This window comes from Cydia strobilella, chromosome 5, assembly GCF_947568885.1.
Source record: "Cydia strobilella chromosome 5, ilCydStro3.1, whole genome shotgun sequence".
Classification (NCBI taxonomy): Eukaryota; Metazoa; Arthropoda; class Insecta; order Lepidoptera; family Tortricidae; genus Cydia; species Cydia strobilella.
The window spans coordinates 5021311-5039705 of record NC_086045.1 but is presented as its reverse complement, the minus strand read 5'-3'; the positions used below and the strand labels follow the sequence as shown (position 1 = coordinate 5039705).

Genomic DNA, 18395 nt, shown 5'->3' with positions numbered 1-18395 from the left:
AGCTACGTGTTACGTGTCGCCGTGACGTCACAAAGGCTCAATTGGGCACAGGCTTTAAGGGTACAGCTAAATTCGCTCACTGTCTTTTTGGACGAGAATAGTTATTTGTTATACAAGGGTGCAAAGTTGTATTTTACCCGCGAGTGTGGAATTGCAAAGACGAGCAAGCGAAAGGATTGTATAGTTGAACCACGAGCGAAGCGAGTGGTTCTAAAATAGAATCATGAGCGTAGCTAGTGTTTCAACACACGAGAAGTAAAATACATTTGCACCCGTGTGTAACACAAAACTTTTCCCCTCACTATAGCGAGAAAAGTGCAACATCCACAGAAGTTCATCTTCATCACTGGAATCACTAATTTTTTTACGATAATACGACATTATAACAGAAAACTCTGGAAGTTATGTATTTTAACGTGTCGGAGTCGGTGAGAAAATTGTTGTTGACAATGTTGACATTTCTGACGATGCGTTTTGAAATTGCATCGACTTAACTTGTGCGTTCAGAATTACATTAAACATCATTTAAAAAAAAACAAATCTTTCTTATGGAATTTAAGGTTTATGACTTAAAATCATTAAATAATGCTAAATTTGGTATTTTTTATTAAATTCTCAAACCATTTATTTAATGATAATTAATATCGAACGAACCATTATTATGAGCGTTTTACGTTTTGTTATCTGTCAAAAGCTACTTAAACACGCTCCATCCAAGGTCAAATTACTTTCCCCACTAGTGGATAAAACGCGTTTTTCCCCGCTTATATTGAAGGATAAACGACAACTTTCCGAGCTAGTGAGGGGAAAGAAAGAGAAGCATTGTGTGCGCAAAATCAGAAAACTGATAAATGAAATAAAATTGCGCACTACTGAAGCTGAACCATGGCTTTGTACAAATACAAATTATTTATTTGCCAGAATACAGTGAGTATGTAGATGGTGACAAAAATGTAATGCTCTTGCATTATCTATTTTGTTACAGCTGCTATGAAATAGTTAAATAAAATACATAAATGTAAAAAATCGCTTAGGTCAGACGCGGACAAATTCTAACCCCTCCACACATTATTTACATCTGAGCAAGTGCCAATATGAATATTTTACCTATTTTTTATTAGGGTTCCGTACCCAAAGGGTATAAACGGGACCCTACGACTAAGGCTCCGCTGTACGTCTGTCCTTCTGTCTGTCACCAGGCTGTATCTCATGAACCGTGATAGCTAGACAGTTGAAATTTTCACAGATGATGTATTTCTGTTGCCGCTATAACAACAAATACTAAAGAGTACGGAACCCTCGGTGGGCGAGTCCGACTCGCACTTGGCCGGTTTTTTTTTGGGTCAATTTTACACAAATCGACCTGTCTCACAGTAAGCTTGCGTTGTGAGAACTAGACGACGATTAATATAATAAATAGATATAAATAGTAATTTAAATTGTATTTTTTCTTATTTACTCGTAATGCATGTTAACTATAAGATATAATGTTTTGAAAAGATGTGTCCCGCCGAGTTTGTTGCCGGTCCCATATTGGGATACCCTCCTCCTATTGAGGGGGGATTTAAATTTTCTCGAGGCAGAGGTGTAGGATTAGAGCCAGCGTAGCTTTATTTGACGTTCTAAAGCGAATTGTAATATGCCTACTTGAATAATAAACTATCTAATAAATAAATATAAATGCTTTATTTAAGTATTTATCTATCATAGAAAACATCCATAACTCAGGATGGTTGTTTATCACAGAAAAATATATGTGGCAAACACACAAATAAATGCGCTTACCGGGATTCGAACCCGGGGCCTCCTGCTTCGGCGGAGGCAGGTCTACCAACTAGGCCAGAATGCCATAAAATAGCTGAATCGGTAAACAGTCTCACTGCATTGACGGCGCCACCGCTCAAAATTTATGCGATGCCGAACACTTCAATTTCCCCATCGCTTTAATGTAACTAACGCCAAATATCTGAATATATGTTTAGTATCTTTGTTGCATATACGTTTTAGATGGGTTTTATTGTAATGTACCGTAATATAATGGAATAAAATCGCAGAACTATTAAAAAAACTATGTTTCGTTATAGTACGAGTATAACATAGTAGGCAAATTAATGACTGAGAAAGGGATAATGTGTTTGTATTGTACAATATACATACATTTTTGTGTCTGTTTAATTTGGCTACGTACAAAACCTTTCAGCATATTTTTTGCGGTATCGTTAGGGCTTTGAAACACTAAGAAGGCTTCAATTCTGTACCGCTCCTTCACTTATCAGTGAAGAATGTGTGGCTACATAACTGTAGGGCTAAATATAACTTGTATTTATCATATACTCAATTCTGGAATGCCGTATTCTCTAATTTTACAAGCATAATAATAAGCGCTTTCGTGCAAAATATTAATAAAATAATTACCTCTTATGTTATCTACTGACCGCAGTAACTTTTATAGATTACTACACACTAACAAAACTTCCGTGAGACACAGACATATTAAATATATTGATAACGGGTCACACGTATTTTAAGTCGAAAACGCTCGACATGTCTGCGCCGGTCCGTCACCGTCGACGCAAGCTCCTGATGACGCTGCTCGGTACGGAGTGACACATGTCGAGCGTTTTCGACTTAAAACACGTAAGTGACCCGTTATTAATATATTTAATACTACACACTACTGGATTATACAAGATTCTTCGTGCGCAAAACCACCGCCTTCAGTCTGTAATTAACCCGTTATAGCTCAAATATAAAGGCCTTAAGTCATGTCTAATTATAGTATATGTAAGGCCGTCTGGCAACGCCCAGCAGCGCTCCTTTGAAATGCTTCAGAGCTCATAATACAGTCCATAGGGCTCATTCATGGCCATGATTACTACAGTTCGTTATTTTTGTCAACGCAACCGTACATAACTTTAACAAACCACCTTAAACAAACCACGTATCCAAACGAATTTAAACCTTATCAAAACTAGGCAAAGCCTTCTTCATGTGTATAAATAAAGATGCAGCCGGTGCCTAGCACGCGTTTGGAAAAGTGCGTCGTAGAGCAAATTGTGTTTTATAGTTGGGTGGTTAGGTTGAGATTTGATTGAGGATTATGGGAGCGTGATGGGTGATGCTTCTCGATTTGAATCATATGGTTTTAAAACGCGAGACTGTTCAGGAGTGTTTAAGAGATTGGCTGAGGCGTGAGATTATTATCCAGTCGCCTTCATTCGTTGATTAATTTCAATGTTGGGCATAAAAATGTGTCTAATTATGTTATCGTGATTTGTAACGCATTTTCACATACATTTTGTATGAACTGTTACAAAACTGACACCCAAAACTTGTATGAAAAACTGGGGACACTTTTTTTTCTTCGTCTCATTCAATAGTACTCGTCAGTCTAAATAACCCAAAAGTTGATAGTTTTTCAAAAAATAATAATAATGGTACCATTTTTTCAGAAAGCCCCATACATGTATGGGCACGGCCTTGCCTCTCTCTAAAGCCCTATTTAGACGGATCAACCCAACGCGCCCGAGCCTTACCACGACTGCCTTTACAGTGTAAAACTGACATATTCGCTAACGTCTGCGTAACTTACTTTCTATACATCTCGCTCGCACTAATATGCGAGTACGAACGAGATGCATAGAAAGTAAGTTACACACACGCTAGCATATATGTCAGTGTCAAACTGGTGGTAACCGAACTATTGTGTGATATACCACTGCCGATACTTATATAGAGCTATCCATGCCGTAATCGGCAACGGCGACCCTAGCTAATTACGAGCGTGTGCTCTGCCGATACTTACCAATACTATTATAAATAATATTAATATTATTTTATAAAACGCTTACATTTTTTATCGATAAACTGCACTGCGGTGGATTCAACAGAATATCTTTTTCATTAAAATGTCAACTAAGTTGGTGTTTGTCTGGGCTCAAACCTGGGACGCCAACGTCGCATGCAGACAGGAAATACCCGCGCCATTAGGAATAGTCGCCAGACAACTTCCGGCGCTAGGCTCGGTGGAAATTACAACTGAAACTGGAAAAAAAACCTAATATGAAACTTCATTACGAAGGAAGTATGCTTCATCGTTTTCCCCACTTCAAAATGTAATCAAAATTAAAAAAAATTGCTTTGTTAGTAGTTTATGTGACTGCTACACTATGCCTAATACATACACTGTTTTATCTCCACACATATTATAAGATCTCTATGTTGTGTTCAGGCACCGCATGTTACGACCGGCATTGTGGCATCATTGCTGAAATCTGGACCCGGGTATGTCCTTAAACTACGTCTACAAGGACCCGGGTATGTCCATAAACTACGTCCAAAAGAGAGGTATGGGCACTGTGAATGACATCTCGCTTTGTGTGGTAGGGCACAGGACAGCGGATGTCATTCCAGATCTAGAACAGAGCCCAACTGGGGAGGTACCTCCACCTTACAGAAAACCGCAGCCAAATAACACTAGACCCTACTAATAGTGTTGTGTTCCTGCCGGTGAGTAAGGTTGCCAGAGCTCGAGGGAGAGGAGTGTTAGGGTCGGCAACGCGCATGTAACTCCTCTGGAGTTGCAGGCGTACATAGGCTATGGAGACTGCTTAACATCAGGCGGGCCGTATGCTTGTTTGCCACCGACGTAGTATATAAAAAAAATCTTGCTTGAACGCTCATATTACACGAAAGTGTAAGTGTACGTTATTTATATGACTACAAAGATTCAGAGATGTAAATATTTGCATTTGCACGATTTGATTAAGTCGTGTTTAACTGCGTCTTCCACGGTCCAGAGAGAACTGAGGCCAAGAATAACTAACTCGATTGCTGGTCCAATTAAAATCAGTTCCTTCACTGGCAGGCAAGAAACCATAAATATTTTAATTCGAGTTTGGAACAAACATTGACGTCTCGGCAATTCAGCCAGATTCTGATTTGAAATCAGCACACTTTGTATAGATAGAAACCGTCTGGATATTCTAAATTCGAATTAAAGGTGTGTTTTAGTCAATTTATTTTCTCATTTAGATTGATTACCGGTTTGGCAATTGAAAATTTAAGTAAGATTGAATTGGATTATGCATATAGGTATGTACATATAATAGCTATAGTGGCTCTAAAAATCTTTGCTTATCGTAGAGTTGACTCTTTAATGATATTTTTTATCAAGCTGCATCATTTAAATAAATATTAGAAAATCTGTTACTTAATAATTTGTGATATGTACCTACCTATATTACTTAGTTATAAGCTTATATGTGGCATCAATAAAAGATCTCAATCTCAATATCATTATACTTACAGTACATTTGGTGCTACTTTACCGCACGAGTGCGATAATTGGCACATTGGATTTAACTATGTCGAAAATTTAAAGGGCCATGTTATGTACTGCGAAACGTTGTACGATACATGTGCGAAAAGGTAATTCGCAACTCGTGCCGATTTAAAACACTCCCTTCGGCCGTGTTTTAATTTATCGCTACTCGTTGCGAATTTCCTATTTTTCGCTCTTGTATCGTAATGTACTATTATAGTACCCGTGGTTTAATGATTTATTACCTAATTGAGTTTTATTAACGAATCCTGTTGTACTTGTATTTCATTAAATAAGCAATTAAACCCCAAAATTAAGCAATCCAAACATCGTTCCACATCAAAAATATCACGTCAACGGTTTTAAGATTTAATTAAAGGGCCGACAAAGGGTACGCACACCCATGATTGTCCCGCCGTGGTATAAAAAGGTAACAAGTCTGTTCACATTTATTACGAATCGAGTCGTTTGGTGACTAGGGCTACATAATTGATAAAAGCCGCTCGCCTCAATGCGCCCGTATCCGCATCCCATCGAACCACCTTGCTCATCTTTTTAACCTCTTCATGTTTATGACCTCCCGGCAACTAAGAGCGATTTTAATTTGTTTAACGAAAGTAATTCCAAATATATTTTTGAGTTGTGTGACTACAAAAATACAAATATTTTTAATAACAAAAGTATTTTGCTCAGAAATTGACTGATGGTAGGTTTTCTCTTGCTATCGGAGTTGGTGTAAGTAAAAATAAGGGTCTTTATGTTTCATATATCTATTATATCTTATATCTAAAATAAAAGTTAGCGCATTCATACCGTCGAGTCCTCACAAACCCCCACTAGAGGGGGTGGTCAAAAATGTAAAGGGCGAAATTAAATTCCGCTCGTCTCATAAAGTATAGAATTACGTCATTATGCTCAAAGGGAGGTGCCGTGGACATTTCAGGCTTTTTAACGTTTTTTTAATATAATATGATTTTAGTCGTGTATAGCCTTAAAGGTTAAACCTTAATACCTTCTTATGTACTAGTAGGCGAAATATTTCCAAACAGACATAGACAAAAAACAGTCGATTAAACATTTAGTAAGCGTTTAAGCTGCGACGCACTACAAATGCTCATCGATCACACCGTTCTCAACTCTAATCCTCAATCAATAAGAGCGCCAACAATCGCATTCGTACTTTGTAATTTAACCCATAGACAATGAAGCACGGAAGACGCCATTACTGCACTAAGGAGTTCCAGATTCAAATCTAATACCGCGTGACGATCGCGCGCGATACACTGGGACGTTTGCTCGGGAATTCTGACATCTATCAAACCAACGCGAGCCGTTATGAACTTTACACATTCAAAATATGGTCTATTATTCTTTAAGCATATGTAACACGTGTTCTCACGAAGCGTTTGTGAGACAGTAATAGGAAAATTGTAACGGTTGACGTTCGTCAAAACATTTTTAGAAGAATTTAGACGGTATTTTTAAAGCGATAAGGAGTAAAATTTCGGTGGAGGACGGTAAATAAAATGTTGCCGCGGCGAAATGGACTGTCGCATATGTTTAAGGATGTAATGGTTTATTCTAAATTTAAACTGGTGTTATAATAGTGGTTATGTCACGACTTTGTGAAAGATACGAGGGTTGCTCCTTGTTTGGTGGAGTCGTGATGGTGCCATGAATGGACGGGACGTGTGTTTACGTAATTGTTTGGTTGCATCCGGTTCACAAATACCTCTAACGTGGCTTCAACTCTTTATATAATTATGTATTCTATATTAAATCTAGGTCTTATTGATCTATACAATTTTCTTTTACAATTTTCTCACATTATTATAGGCAATTGCGGGATAGCGTAATGGTGAATAATAAGTGTTCAATCACTTTGCAAGTTTTCACTAATATAATTGTTAAAATAATGTATTTTTACGATAGTAAGGAAGAGGCCTATTAAGTGACACTGGTACCTATGTTAGGAACCGATCATAGTGTGGCTAAGGAATTGCCTCGAAAATTGTTACAGGAATAGGTAGTTGGAAGACAACAAGTGATTGCCGGACAACAGCTCAATGGGACCTTTTTTATACCACGTCGGTGGCAAACAAGCAAACGGCCCGCTTAATCTTTGACCATTGCTGTTTTTTGAAGCTTTCTGTTTTTAGCGACAATTAATGCCTTTTTTTCTAATGGTAAGCGATCACCGTAGCCTATGGACGACTGCAATTCCCGGGGTGTTACATGCAAGTTGCCGACCCTTTAAAAACCCCTGTACACTTCTGTTGTGAAGAATCCCATACTGTAGCCCCTCGAGAAAACTGCGACAGAGTGCGACTGCGGTCCGTTCTGCGATCTTTACATGATATCTAGCCTATTTCACTTCATTAATACTTAATGCGTAGCAAATTACAACTTAAGGAGCCTACTGACTATCAGTCCGCCGAGATTCTTCAAGAAGCGGGGCTACGACATGGGATTCTTCAAGAAGCGGGTATTTAGGGTTCTCAAGGGTCGGCAATGCTTAAGTGGCTCCTGTGATGTTGCTTATGTCCATGGGCGACGATGACTGCTTCCCATCAGGCGGCCCGTCTGCTCGTTTGCTGACTATCTCATTAAAAAAAAATATCGGCCTGTCAGTTAGAACAAAAATTTGAGAGTTCCGAATATGTCTTTTCTAATACTGAATAAAGATAATTTTGATTTTGAAAAAAAAAAAAAATATCCAGATTCCGATATTTTATGTACTAACTAGTTTTTTTTATTGTTCATAGGTGAGTCTCAGCAACATGGGGATGATTGCAGCTACAGTTATATAAGTAAGTACCTACGTACAACGCACGCGACCTATTTCCATTCACGCTGCTCATTATGAACTGTGACGTCACTACTTGCGACTGCAAAAAAGTTTTTGAATTTTCGCGAGGAATTAAAAGTCGTCAGTTATCTAGGAATGCAACCTAAATTACAATGTTGGAAATGCTTTAATTTTAAAGGTGTACAGTAAATTATACCATCACATCATTTTATTATACAATAAAAGGCTAGTTGTATTGTATGTTGTTGTTCTTTGGGAAAATTGTGGAATCCTATCACTACAATTGCATTGTTATATTGGTGTATTTATTGCGTTTAAAGTCACAAAACACAACTATACCTACTTGTTATAATATTAAAATAATTTTGTAAACTCAATACCGAAGTTACCAACAACAATTAATGTTTATACAAAAAACAGTTTAATACCCGGAAAGGTTCAAACAGTAAACTCCAACTTTGTAATAATAGAATTACCTCGTTCACCTTCCGAATTAGATACAGACAGAATATTCTCTTATTTACGTTCAGCTGCGCTGGAAGCCAACAGATTATAAGTTATAACAATATATCTAGCTTTCGATTAGGTAATCTTCCTTACTTAAGAGGGGGCCTAAAGCCAGGAAATTAGAAGGAAGAAAAAGATATAGCGCGCCGGCCGAAACTTGCGACGTAAGATATGACCTTCGCACGGGTTTTTACTAGTGTCCGACCCAAACTGGATTTTTTGCCGAAACCAAAACCGAGACTTCGGTCGGACACTTAGTTTTAACCTTTTATCTCAATTTTTGTTTTAAATTAATTTATAATTTGTTAAAAAAAAACTCAAATCCCTCAACTATACCTATCACTAGCAATTTTATACTAAAATTATACTGCTATTGTATGGAGGGTAACGATATACAACTGAAAATAAACAAAAATTTTACATGTTTCGTGGTTTTTTTTTTCTTACAAACAGACTTTCACCTTTTAAGGAGATAACTGAACTTAAGTGATAAAAAAATATATTGATCACCTAAAACCGATTTTGTGCTTACAAACCGACCTCTTGGCCAGTGTAACACATAGTTCGCAAAAGTACCAATTTTTGTGTAAAGCAGTGACAAAATATTTTGTTACTTTTATGCAAACATTTCATTTAGTGCACAGCGTCGATTGTGGATAAGTGATAACATAATTTTCTCAAACGTGCAATGAAATATAGATACCTTATTATGTTCCTTAAAATAGGCTGCGAAGTGTCACGTTTCAGGCGCGGCTAGACTAGAGGTCTTTAATGAAATTTCATACAAAATTGCAGGCCTAGGCCGGCAAAATGCTCTTTTTTAATTTCTATTTAACAGATATTTGTGACAGCATCATGGCAAAAAAAAAAACAATAAACAATGTTTGCTATATTTTGCAGTTGTATTTATATAAAATCGACATGAACATAATAAATAAGACATTATTAACAAAATTCAGTATTTTTATATAACAAATTTACCTACACAAATAAACATTTAAAATATTTCATCTAAATGTTAGCGGTAAAAATGTTTACTCAAACACGCGTAGGTATTTTTTTAATTTGTTATCGAGGCAAAGTTGAAAATGTTTCATTCTGTAATTATGTTTTATTGGATTTATTGTGCCTTGTTGATTTTGCTATTTAATTTGAGTTCCGATCAAAATACCGACGGCGAGATTATAATAATATTAATTGTAATCGTAGGAGTTGGAATTTGGCAGCGTAAGCAGAATTGGCTAAATAGCTTGCTGCCGCCAAGTCAAAGGCGAAGTATATGCAATTTTATTATTTGAAAAACTAAGAAAAACGCCTACAGTTTATCAGAAACAGTTTTTGTGGCATATTTTAAAGAACTGAAAGGCAACGATGTATGTGAAACATAATATCAACATGAAATAACAATGTAAACGTTATGTGGCGAAAACAACAGTCAGATACAAGGTGAAAAAATCAAAGATACATAAAAATACACGACACGTGTAAAATATACGTATGATAAAGATAGTTTTTCTATAAATAAAACTTTGATTTTGTTTTATTTATTTATTTCATTGCAATTTTGAGAAAAGCACTATACCCACATATTTACCTTGGCGTGTCTATTCTATTCGGCCGGCTTACTTCACGGCCTCTGTAGTAATGTACTATTACTGGCATCCAGTTTGATACCGTCCACGGTAAAAACAATCTTGGATTCTCAAAGTTCCCTAGACTTGCTAACTCAGTTAATAAAGTTCTGCAACTCAATCTCACAACTATCGACGCGAAACTTTAAAAAATAATCAACTTCCTTGATATTCTGAATTTAATTATCTTTTCTTGACTAGTAGTAAAGTGATTTAAAAGTAAACTACAAGTATAAGTACGCTTGAGAAACTTTTATTGGCTTCGACAAGTTCAAAAGCTACACTACCCACTACTTTATTACTGATGATAATACTCATACAAAAACCGCCGTTTATCTAAAAATTGTTTTTATTTCCCAGATACTAAAATGACAGTTCGATTGCCTAATTTCGTCCATCTAACCTGTCAATTTAGTACGAAATCAATAGTTTCCGACCGAAACTGAATCTTTTGCCGAAACCGAGACTGACACTGAATGTTCGGTCGGGCACTATTGAAAATACAATGTTGTAAGTTTCGGCGCGGCCGAAAGTTTCGGCAGTTTTTTGGACGAAACCAAACCTTCAGTCCAAACATGAATTTTACGCCGAAACCGAAACTTCTATCGAACTTAAATTAGTAATACTTTGATAGGACTAGCAGTGCATCGTGCACAAATAAACTAGTGTCCGACCGAAGATTCGATTTCGGTTTCGGCCAAAAAATCATGTTTCGGCCGTAATTTCGGTTTATAGGTTTATATATAATTTATTATATAGGTAGTATATTCGCTTAGTAAACGGCTAAGTAGACTGGAGCAGGAAACTAATTCAGGCAATAACTTGTACCATACACCTACATACACTGTGTAGAGTCCCAAAAAGTTCAACAAACATATTCCTCCAAATATTTGAACTGTTGCATATAAATGACACGTAGGTATTTTACGCGTGAAATGTAGGCACAGTGTTGCCCTAAACATGTCTAAATCGCGCCACGTGCCTTGCAATCGAGACTTAAAAAAACATCCCTACTAAACCTTCCCAACTTGATATCACTCCGTTCATAAAACAACGGAACGCAACCTTGTTGTAAAGAACTAAAGTAGAATTTCGCGTGAATAAGGAACTTTAATAAGAGCGTGCGGAAGTTACGCTACGAGTATAGACATCTGAAGTTTCGTCACGAAGGTGTGTGTTAAAGTTTTTCACTACAAGTGCAAAGTTTATTGTTCGTGGAAGCGAAAATACGTCCTAGTTTGGAGTAGGTATACTGAAGTTTCAGTTGTTTTCAAAATGTACTTTACATCGTAATCGTTTTTAATTAAATATTTAATATAATCAGGCGTTACTTTGCGGAAATCCATATAAACTCGAAAAGTTTTGGTACTTTTGGTGGTGGTTTGTTATATTTGTTTGCGTATTTATTTTCGTGGTGGGAGGGTGGGAATATAAATTGCATGCATTAAATTGCAAGTACTACTTATAAATAAGTACAGAGGGTTAGTATTGATTGTTTTTTACGTTATTATTTCGCGGATTAGCAAAGTAATATTATAGTACTAATCAAAATCGTTTATTTAAAAGGATTCGATAAATTTGGTTGAAATGTGTAAAATAATGTACCTATTTCTTAACTAAATGTACAAAAATGAAGTAATTCATACCGTCGGCGGATACGTACTTAACCAAGCACAATTTATGTATGTACGGCGACATTGAATCATTAATTTTCTTTATTTTACAAATAATGCGATCAAATTGGTTGAAATGTCTGAAAAAATGTGTTTCTTAATAAGAACTATAAAAATAGAATGTTTAAACTTCATTAGATAGATAACCCAGCACAATTTATGTACAGCGACTAAATCATTCTGTTGCGTCATGATCACATCTATTTTTACCCGCAACATAACTAATAGCACAAAAAAAGAGAATACCGGCCCGATTCGAACAATGCTTATAATATGTCACAGCGATACTATACTGATCTGTCAGTGTCAATAGTGACGTTTTTGGTTGAAAAAATGGCACTTTTAACATTGACAGATCAGTATCGTATCGCTGTGATATTTTATTTTGAGCATTGTTCGAATCGGGCCGTACGTTCTATCTAACACATTTTAAGCATTCGGTTCACGTATCGTAGCTACTGGCCGTAGTGTCCGCACATCTTACGTCCCTCTCACCCTCAAGGATGCTTCAATCGCTATCTCCATTCACTGCATTCGATTGCAGAAGACTTTGGATGGATTTTGCTTTGTGCTTTGTTTCATATAATCTGATTTCGATATTGGAATTCAGATATATTCGGTTTGTTTTTGTGGAATTTCCTAAGGATATTAAATCTCACAGAGTAATTTAATGATAATTTTGTAGATTCATTTTGTTTTATGTAGTCTGGTTATTCTGATTTCTGTTTGAGTGAAATAAACAGAGTCATTATTATGGCAACCCAAACGATTATAGATGCATAGTAATATGCATGCAGACTAGACTACGTCAATGTTGCATATGCATACCTATAGTAATAAAATAAACAAATAAATTCGAACCCAGGACCATCGGCTTCGCAGGCAGGGTCACTACCCACTAGGCCAGACAGGTACAATGTTTCCATACATCATAGGTACTTAGATTTCATATTCTTTAATAGGAGTAGCTGAGAGCGAGGTGTTACCAATGATTTTTTTTAACTAAAGATACGTTATAGGCGTTCCAAAATTGAAGCGCTTATTATACCTTGTGACAAATTGTACAAGTTGCCTTTAGTCGCACCTGGGCAAGCGAGAAATGTGCACGTGGTAACGAGCTCCCGCTCGCCGAAAGAGAAAGAGACAAGCTCATGTTTAACAAAGAGTAATAGTTTCCCCCTCCTTACGTCGTATGCCTCAGCATTGAGAGTCGTGACCTCCCTTTTGTATCACTTTCTCTCTTACGATCTTTCTCCATCTTTGGAGTAATAGTTTAAATTCGATTTATACTAGTAGTTCGCCCCGAACTGAGAACTCGCGGTTCGCCAAAAAGATCAATTGAATGCACTTACCTAGTCGGAAAAGGATCGAAAACCGCGTGCGATTTATTGCACGGTCTGTGGAGCCCTTATCTGATAGATTTAAGTCACCATAAAGATTAAAATAAACTGTATCTGTGGTAAGCCATCTTGTCAAATACCTGCCTGCCTGCCTGCCTGTTTAAATTATTTCGTTCTTATCCTGCCAATTATTTTAATATCGTAAATTAAAAATCATTATTATTAATGTGTAAACCGAGCACTTTTATTTGATACCAATCTCGACCATACTTTCTTGCAAATAAGATGACCAGAATAGTAAGAACTCACAAATAGCTTCTAGGCTCTTCCAGCTCCGTAACCCCTTGATCGAGTCTGCTCATAATTTAATGAGTTAAATATAATGCCGTCATCTACACGTTTACTTGGGTTCATTTAGATTAGAACAAAACTTAAGTTATTGTCCAACAAACTATCCTTTGATAGTTCAGCTTAAAAACATCGAAATGCCGGGACGTGCCCCTAGCCAGCCATGTGTTCCAAGTTGACTGTAAAACTTCACTTCGCTTCGCTCGCTCGTTTGATAAATAATTTGATTTCCACAGTTACATCATTTTGAGTAATAACAATTATTTCGTGGTTAACACGCTGATGCTGTTCCGTACATCCGGTGTGTAAACGAGATACACATATATAGCGCACCGGAGAGGCGTGCGGATCCGCATGCAATATGAAGACCTCCTTACGTAACTTAGGTGGGTTTGTATGTTAACGCTAAAAACTATCTTCTTTTAAAAAATGGCTTTCGAATTTATGATTAAATTCGCCAATATCAAAGGTGTGCTCGTAAAGCACGACGTTGTTTGGTAGTTGTTTTTAGTACAGCAGGACTTTATATGGCCACTGACTGAATGAATAATGTCTTTTTAAACGCTTTTCAAGACTAATAGGAAATATTACTGCAATGTTCCGCCACCAGAGTGCAGCACTTTTTAGTAAACCATAGAGTAACTTATTATTATTTATCTCCACGGGACTTAATCGCGTAACATAGTTTTAAAATTACCTCCGACGTTTCGGGAGGATGTTGTTGTGGTAGTTCCTACTTTGGGGAAACGAAACGTACCATTGCGGAGCGAGTTAAGGAACATATCGCAGCTGTCAAGAACCGTCAGGTGAACAAGTCTGCCGTTGCTGAGCATTTACTAGAGTCAGGGCCAAACCACTGGATTGAGCTTCACGACCCTAGAATACTTTCTACAGATCGTGGGTTTTATAGTAGAAAAATCCGTGAAGCCATTGAAATCAAGAAACATAGAAATTTCAATCGAGACGAAGGTTTTAAGATCTCATCCACATGGAACCCAGTCATTAGTAAGTGTAAGCGAAACCAAATATCGAAAGTTGAAAAATCGAATATTGTGAATGTTGTGTGTCGACCCGGTAGCATCCCTAGTGCGCAAAACGTTCAAGTTAATAAACAAGACCAAGTGCGGGTAGTTCGAAAAACTCGCGCGCCTAGAAGATGTTGATGTCAACTTTAGCCAGTCTTCTCCGAGACCGCGGGGACAACGCCGTCCTCGAAACGTCGGAGGTAATTTTAAAACTATGTTACGCGATTAAGTCCCGTGGAGATAAATAATAATGAGTAAAAATCGTGAAAGTTTAAATCAGTGCATAGAGTAACTTATACATATTTACTGTTTAATTTAACTTTTTTTACAATTTAACAGGTTTTTGACAAGTTTTCAGAGATAATAAAATATGACAAGGCGGTTTGTTTACAGATGACCTACCGGGAAACGCGAATCCGAAACTTCGCTATCTGCCTCTCTATCGCTCGAATATGTGTCAGAGATGTTTGTTAAAGAAACTTCGATTTTCTTGCCTCGCGATAGACCCTTATAAATCATCCAATACTACACGGTGCTCGACATAATTGCCGTAGCAAGTGCATTTGTCGCAAATGGAATAAGCATTGTGCGATTTAACACATTTTAAAAAAGCTCTAGCTGGCATGTCACATACAGATTGTGGTAGTGGCGCCCCCTACGCAGAGTTTCGCGTAATATTCCCTATTCTTGCACACTTCCACGTTAGTTCACTGCATAATAAGCTATCAATATAACACTTTAAACAACATTAATGTGACTATTCTCGAGACGACTTGGCCATTTTGAGGTTCAACCGGTTCTCTACATTAAATATTATTTCATCTAATTAATTTTTTTCATTTCCAGTTACAACTCCTCAACGGAGATGATCTGACGGTGAAGGTACAACTAACTCATTAACCACCTTTTCTCACCGCTTCCCCGACTGGGCACGTCCACCTAGCTTTGCTTATATGGTTCATACACATATTTTCACTACATAGTATAAAACAAAGTCGCTTCCTGCTGTCTGTCTGTCCCTATGTATGCTTAGATCTTTAAAACTACGCAACGGATTTTGATGCGGCTTTTTTTAATAGATAGAGCGATTCAAGAGGAAGGTATAATCTATAATACATCAGCATTGCACCCGTGCGAAGCCGGGGCGGGTCGCTAGTATATTATAATATCCTCCTAAGGCCCGGCCATACAACTGAAAAATCCAAAGTTTGCTACTGAAATTAGAACCTCTAGTGTAACAAATAGAGTATTGTTTAAAGATTAAACGAAACAAAACAAATGCACCTATTTCAGTGTGATAGAGAATTACAGATGTAGTGCATAATAAAATTGTTTTTAATACAGTTGCTCAAAAAGTGCTACTTTTCGTGGCTGTTTAGCGTGCGGAAAGTTGGTTTTCGCGAACTAGTGCTTTTTACTTTTCCAATATTTTCAAATTTTTACTTGTTCCAATTCATGACTACTTATTGATGAGTGTTAATATTAGTTTCCTTTATACGTCGTAATCAACATAAAAACCTACTGTTAATGTAAGAATACGAAAAATATGCATATTTCATATTTTAATACTTACCTCTTCATCATTATAAGTATTATAACACGTTTATTTTTTAATGTTGAAAAACCGTTCTTAATAAGTTGTCTGAATGGAACGGAACGCCTGTCAAAGAAGAGGCGTATTTTCTTACTGCAACAATGTTTTAAGTTTCCAAAGGCAACATTAGATATTGTTTTTATAAATATACGATACACAAATAATCGTAAATAACGATATTTAGGTAATAATAGTACAATGTTTTAATATTTACAATTGTTTCTGTCTTATAGAACATGCATTTGAAAAAAAACTTTCAATGAAGTGGGTTCAATAATAATAACAAAATCTGTTCTAGTCGAATAAAAGCTAGAAGAAAAACACCTCGTCATAATGTCAATGTCAATGATGTCACAGAATTAATAATATAAAAGTTCCGAATTCCATTCCTTACTTGTTGCTTTTTTTATTTTTTCTCAACTGTATTAAAAAACGTCGTTCGATACACGTGCGGAAATGTCATTCTTCACTCGTCCCGAGTCTTGCCACTCTCCTACGGCTCGTGGCAAGATATCTCGGTACTCGTGAAGTAATGACATACTTTCCGCACTAGCATCGAAATGTACTATTTCCGTCGTATCACAACGTAACCGTAATATTACATGCTCAAATCTACACAGTAGGTACACATGTTATAATTAATTAAAAATTAATATAATTACTTAAGTACCTACGTACTTACAGCGCTCCTAAAGCCTCGTAACAGTTATAACCCTGTAAAGTGCTTGTTTTCGACCTAATAAACTTACATGTTAAACTAGCATTTCTTTAAATATATTAAAATATATAAAATTAATTGGTATGTATATATAACCCGCCTATATGAATTACGTAATAACTAACGAAAGTCCCTTATAAATAGATGGCATGTGTATATAGTTTATTTGATAATACAATAATAGAATAAAATGGCAAATGCAAATGTATACCTTTGAATGAGCAATTTCCCGTCCACGCACCCCCTCAACAGTATTTAGAATAGTCAAGAGCACGCGCAACAATTGTGATTATAATAATGTATAATATACCAATAGGCCATATGGCCTATATACACAACAGGCTGGGTTAAACGCTCCAAAACTCAAATAGCTGACGTGTCTGCAGCAGCCGCCAAGCTAAAGTGGGGCTGGGCGGGACACGTTTACCGTATGCCGGATGACTTGTGGGCTAAAACAACAACGAATTGGGTCCCACCATGGTCCCACAACACCGGGCTGGCCCTGCCTACGAAATTGTTCGTACTTACTTAGCCTCGTTACTTTGCGGGTAATGTCACGTACCTACAGTAGCGGCAAGAAATCTATCTTATTCCTATTTTCTTGCAGGCATTCATTCGAAAATTTGTGAAATTAGACTTTATATCATAAAAACAATGACTGTATCATCATCACGATCATATATAATATACTTACGTCCGTACGTATCGTGCAGTGGCACGATAAGCAGCCACGTTAGCACAATGCGGATTGGGCACAATTAATGTATATTATAAATATTTAATTTCTTATTTGAAAACACTCAAATCAAAAGCTAATCTTACCAATAATAAAACCTAGATGGATCGATTTTTCACCCTCGTTATCCTCGGGTTTGAAAATTAAATACAATCATTAATTACTTTACAAACAAGAACAATTTAATACCCACCGGGCTACCGCGAAAACTGGGGCAATCTAATTATTTTAAAAATGTACCCTGGTTTGATCAAATTGTCCTTTTCATATGCCCCTTTATTATTAATTTCATCGAAATCGCTAGAGCCGTTTTTGAGAAATTACTAAAACAAATATGCAAATGTATCTAAAAAATATGATAGTTTATTTTCCGCTACTGTACATGGAAGAAGAATTGAGCGACTAATGATACGGATTATTAACTTAAGTTTTAAATTAATTTTGTAAGATGATTCAACCTCACCTGCAGTCCGTGCCTGCAACGGTATTTGACCTAACGAAACGCGCAGCGCAACTCGAGCTAAGTATATCAAAATGAGATCAAATCCACATCAATATGTCATGTAAAGGGGCCACTGAGTCGCCGGACGATATTGGCCTGTCAGTTGTTCGGAACTGACAATTTTTTGTTCTAAATAACCGGCCGATATCATCCGGCGGACTGATAATCAGTGGGCAGTGGGCACCTTAA

General features: G+C 36.8%; 1 protein-coding gene across 1 annotated transcript in view; it reads left to right on the top strand.

Moving 5' to 3' along the window:
• Positions 1–18395, top strand: part of LOC134741389 (teneurin-m) — a 339256-nt gene that overhangs the window by 57675 nt on the left and 263186 nt on the right. The window contains exon 2 of the mRNA XM_063674155.1: positions 8089–8133. Coding sequence (XP_063530225.1) covers positions 8089–8133 — 45 coding nt within the window. The remainder of the gene's footprint in view (positions 1–8088; positions 8134–18395) is intronic.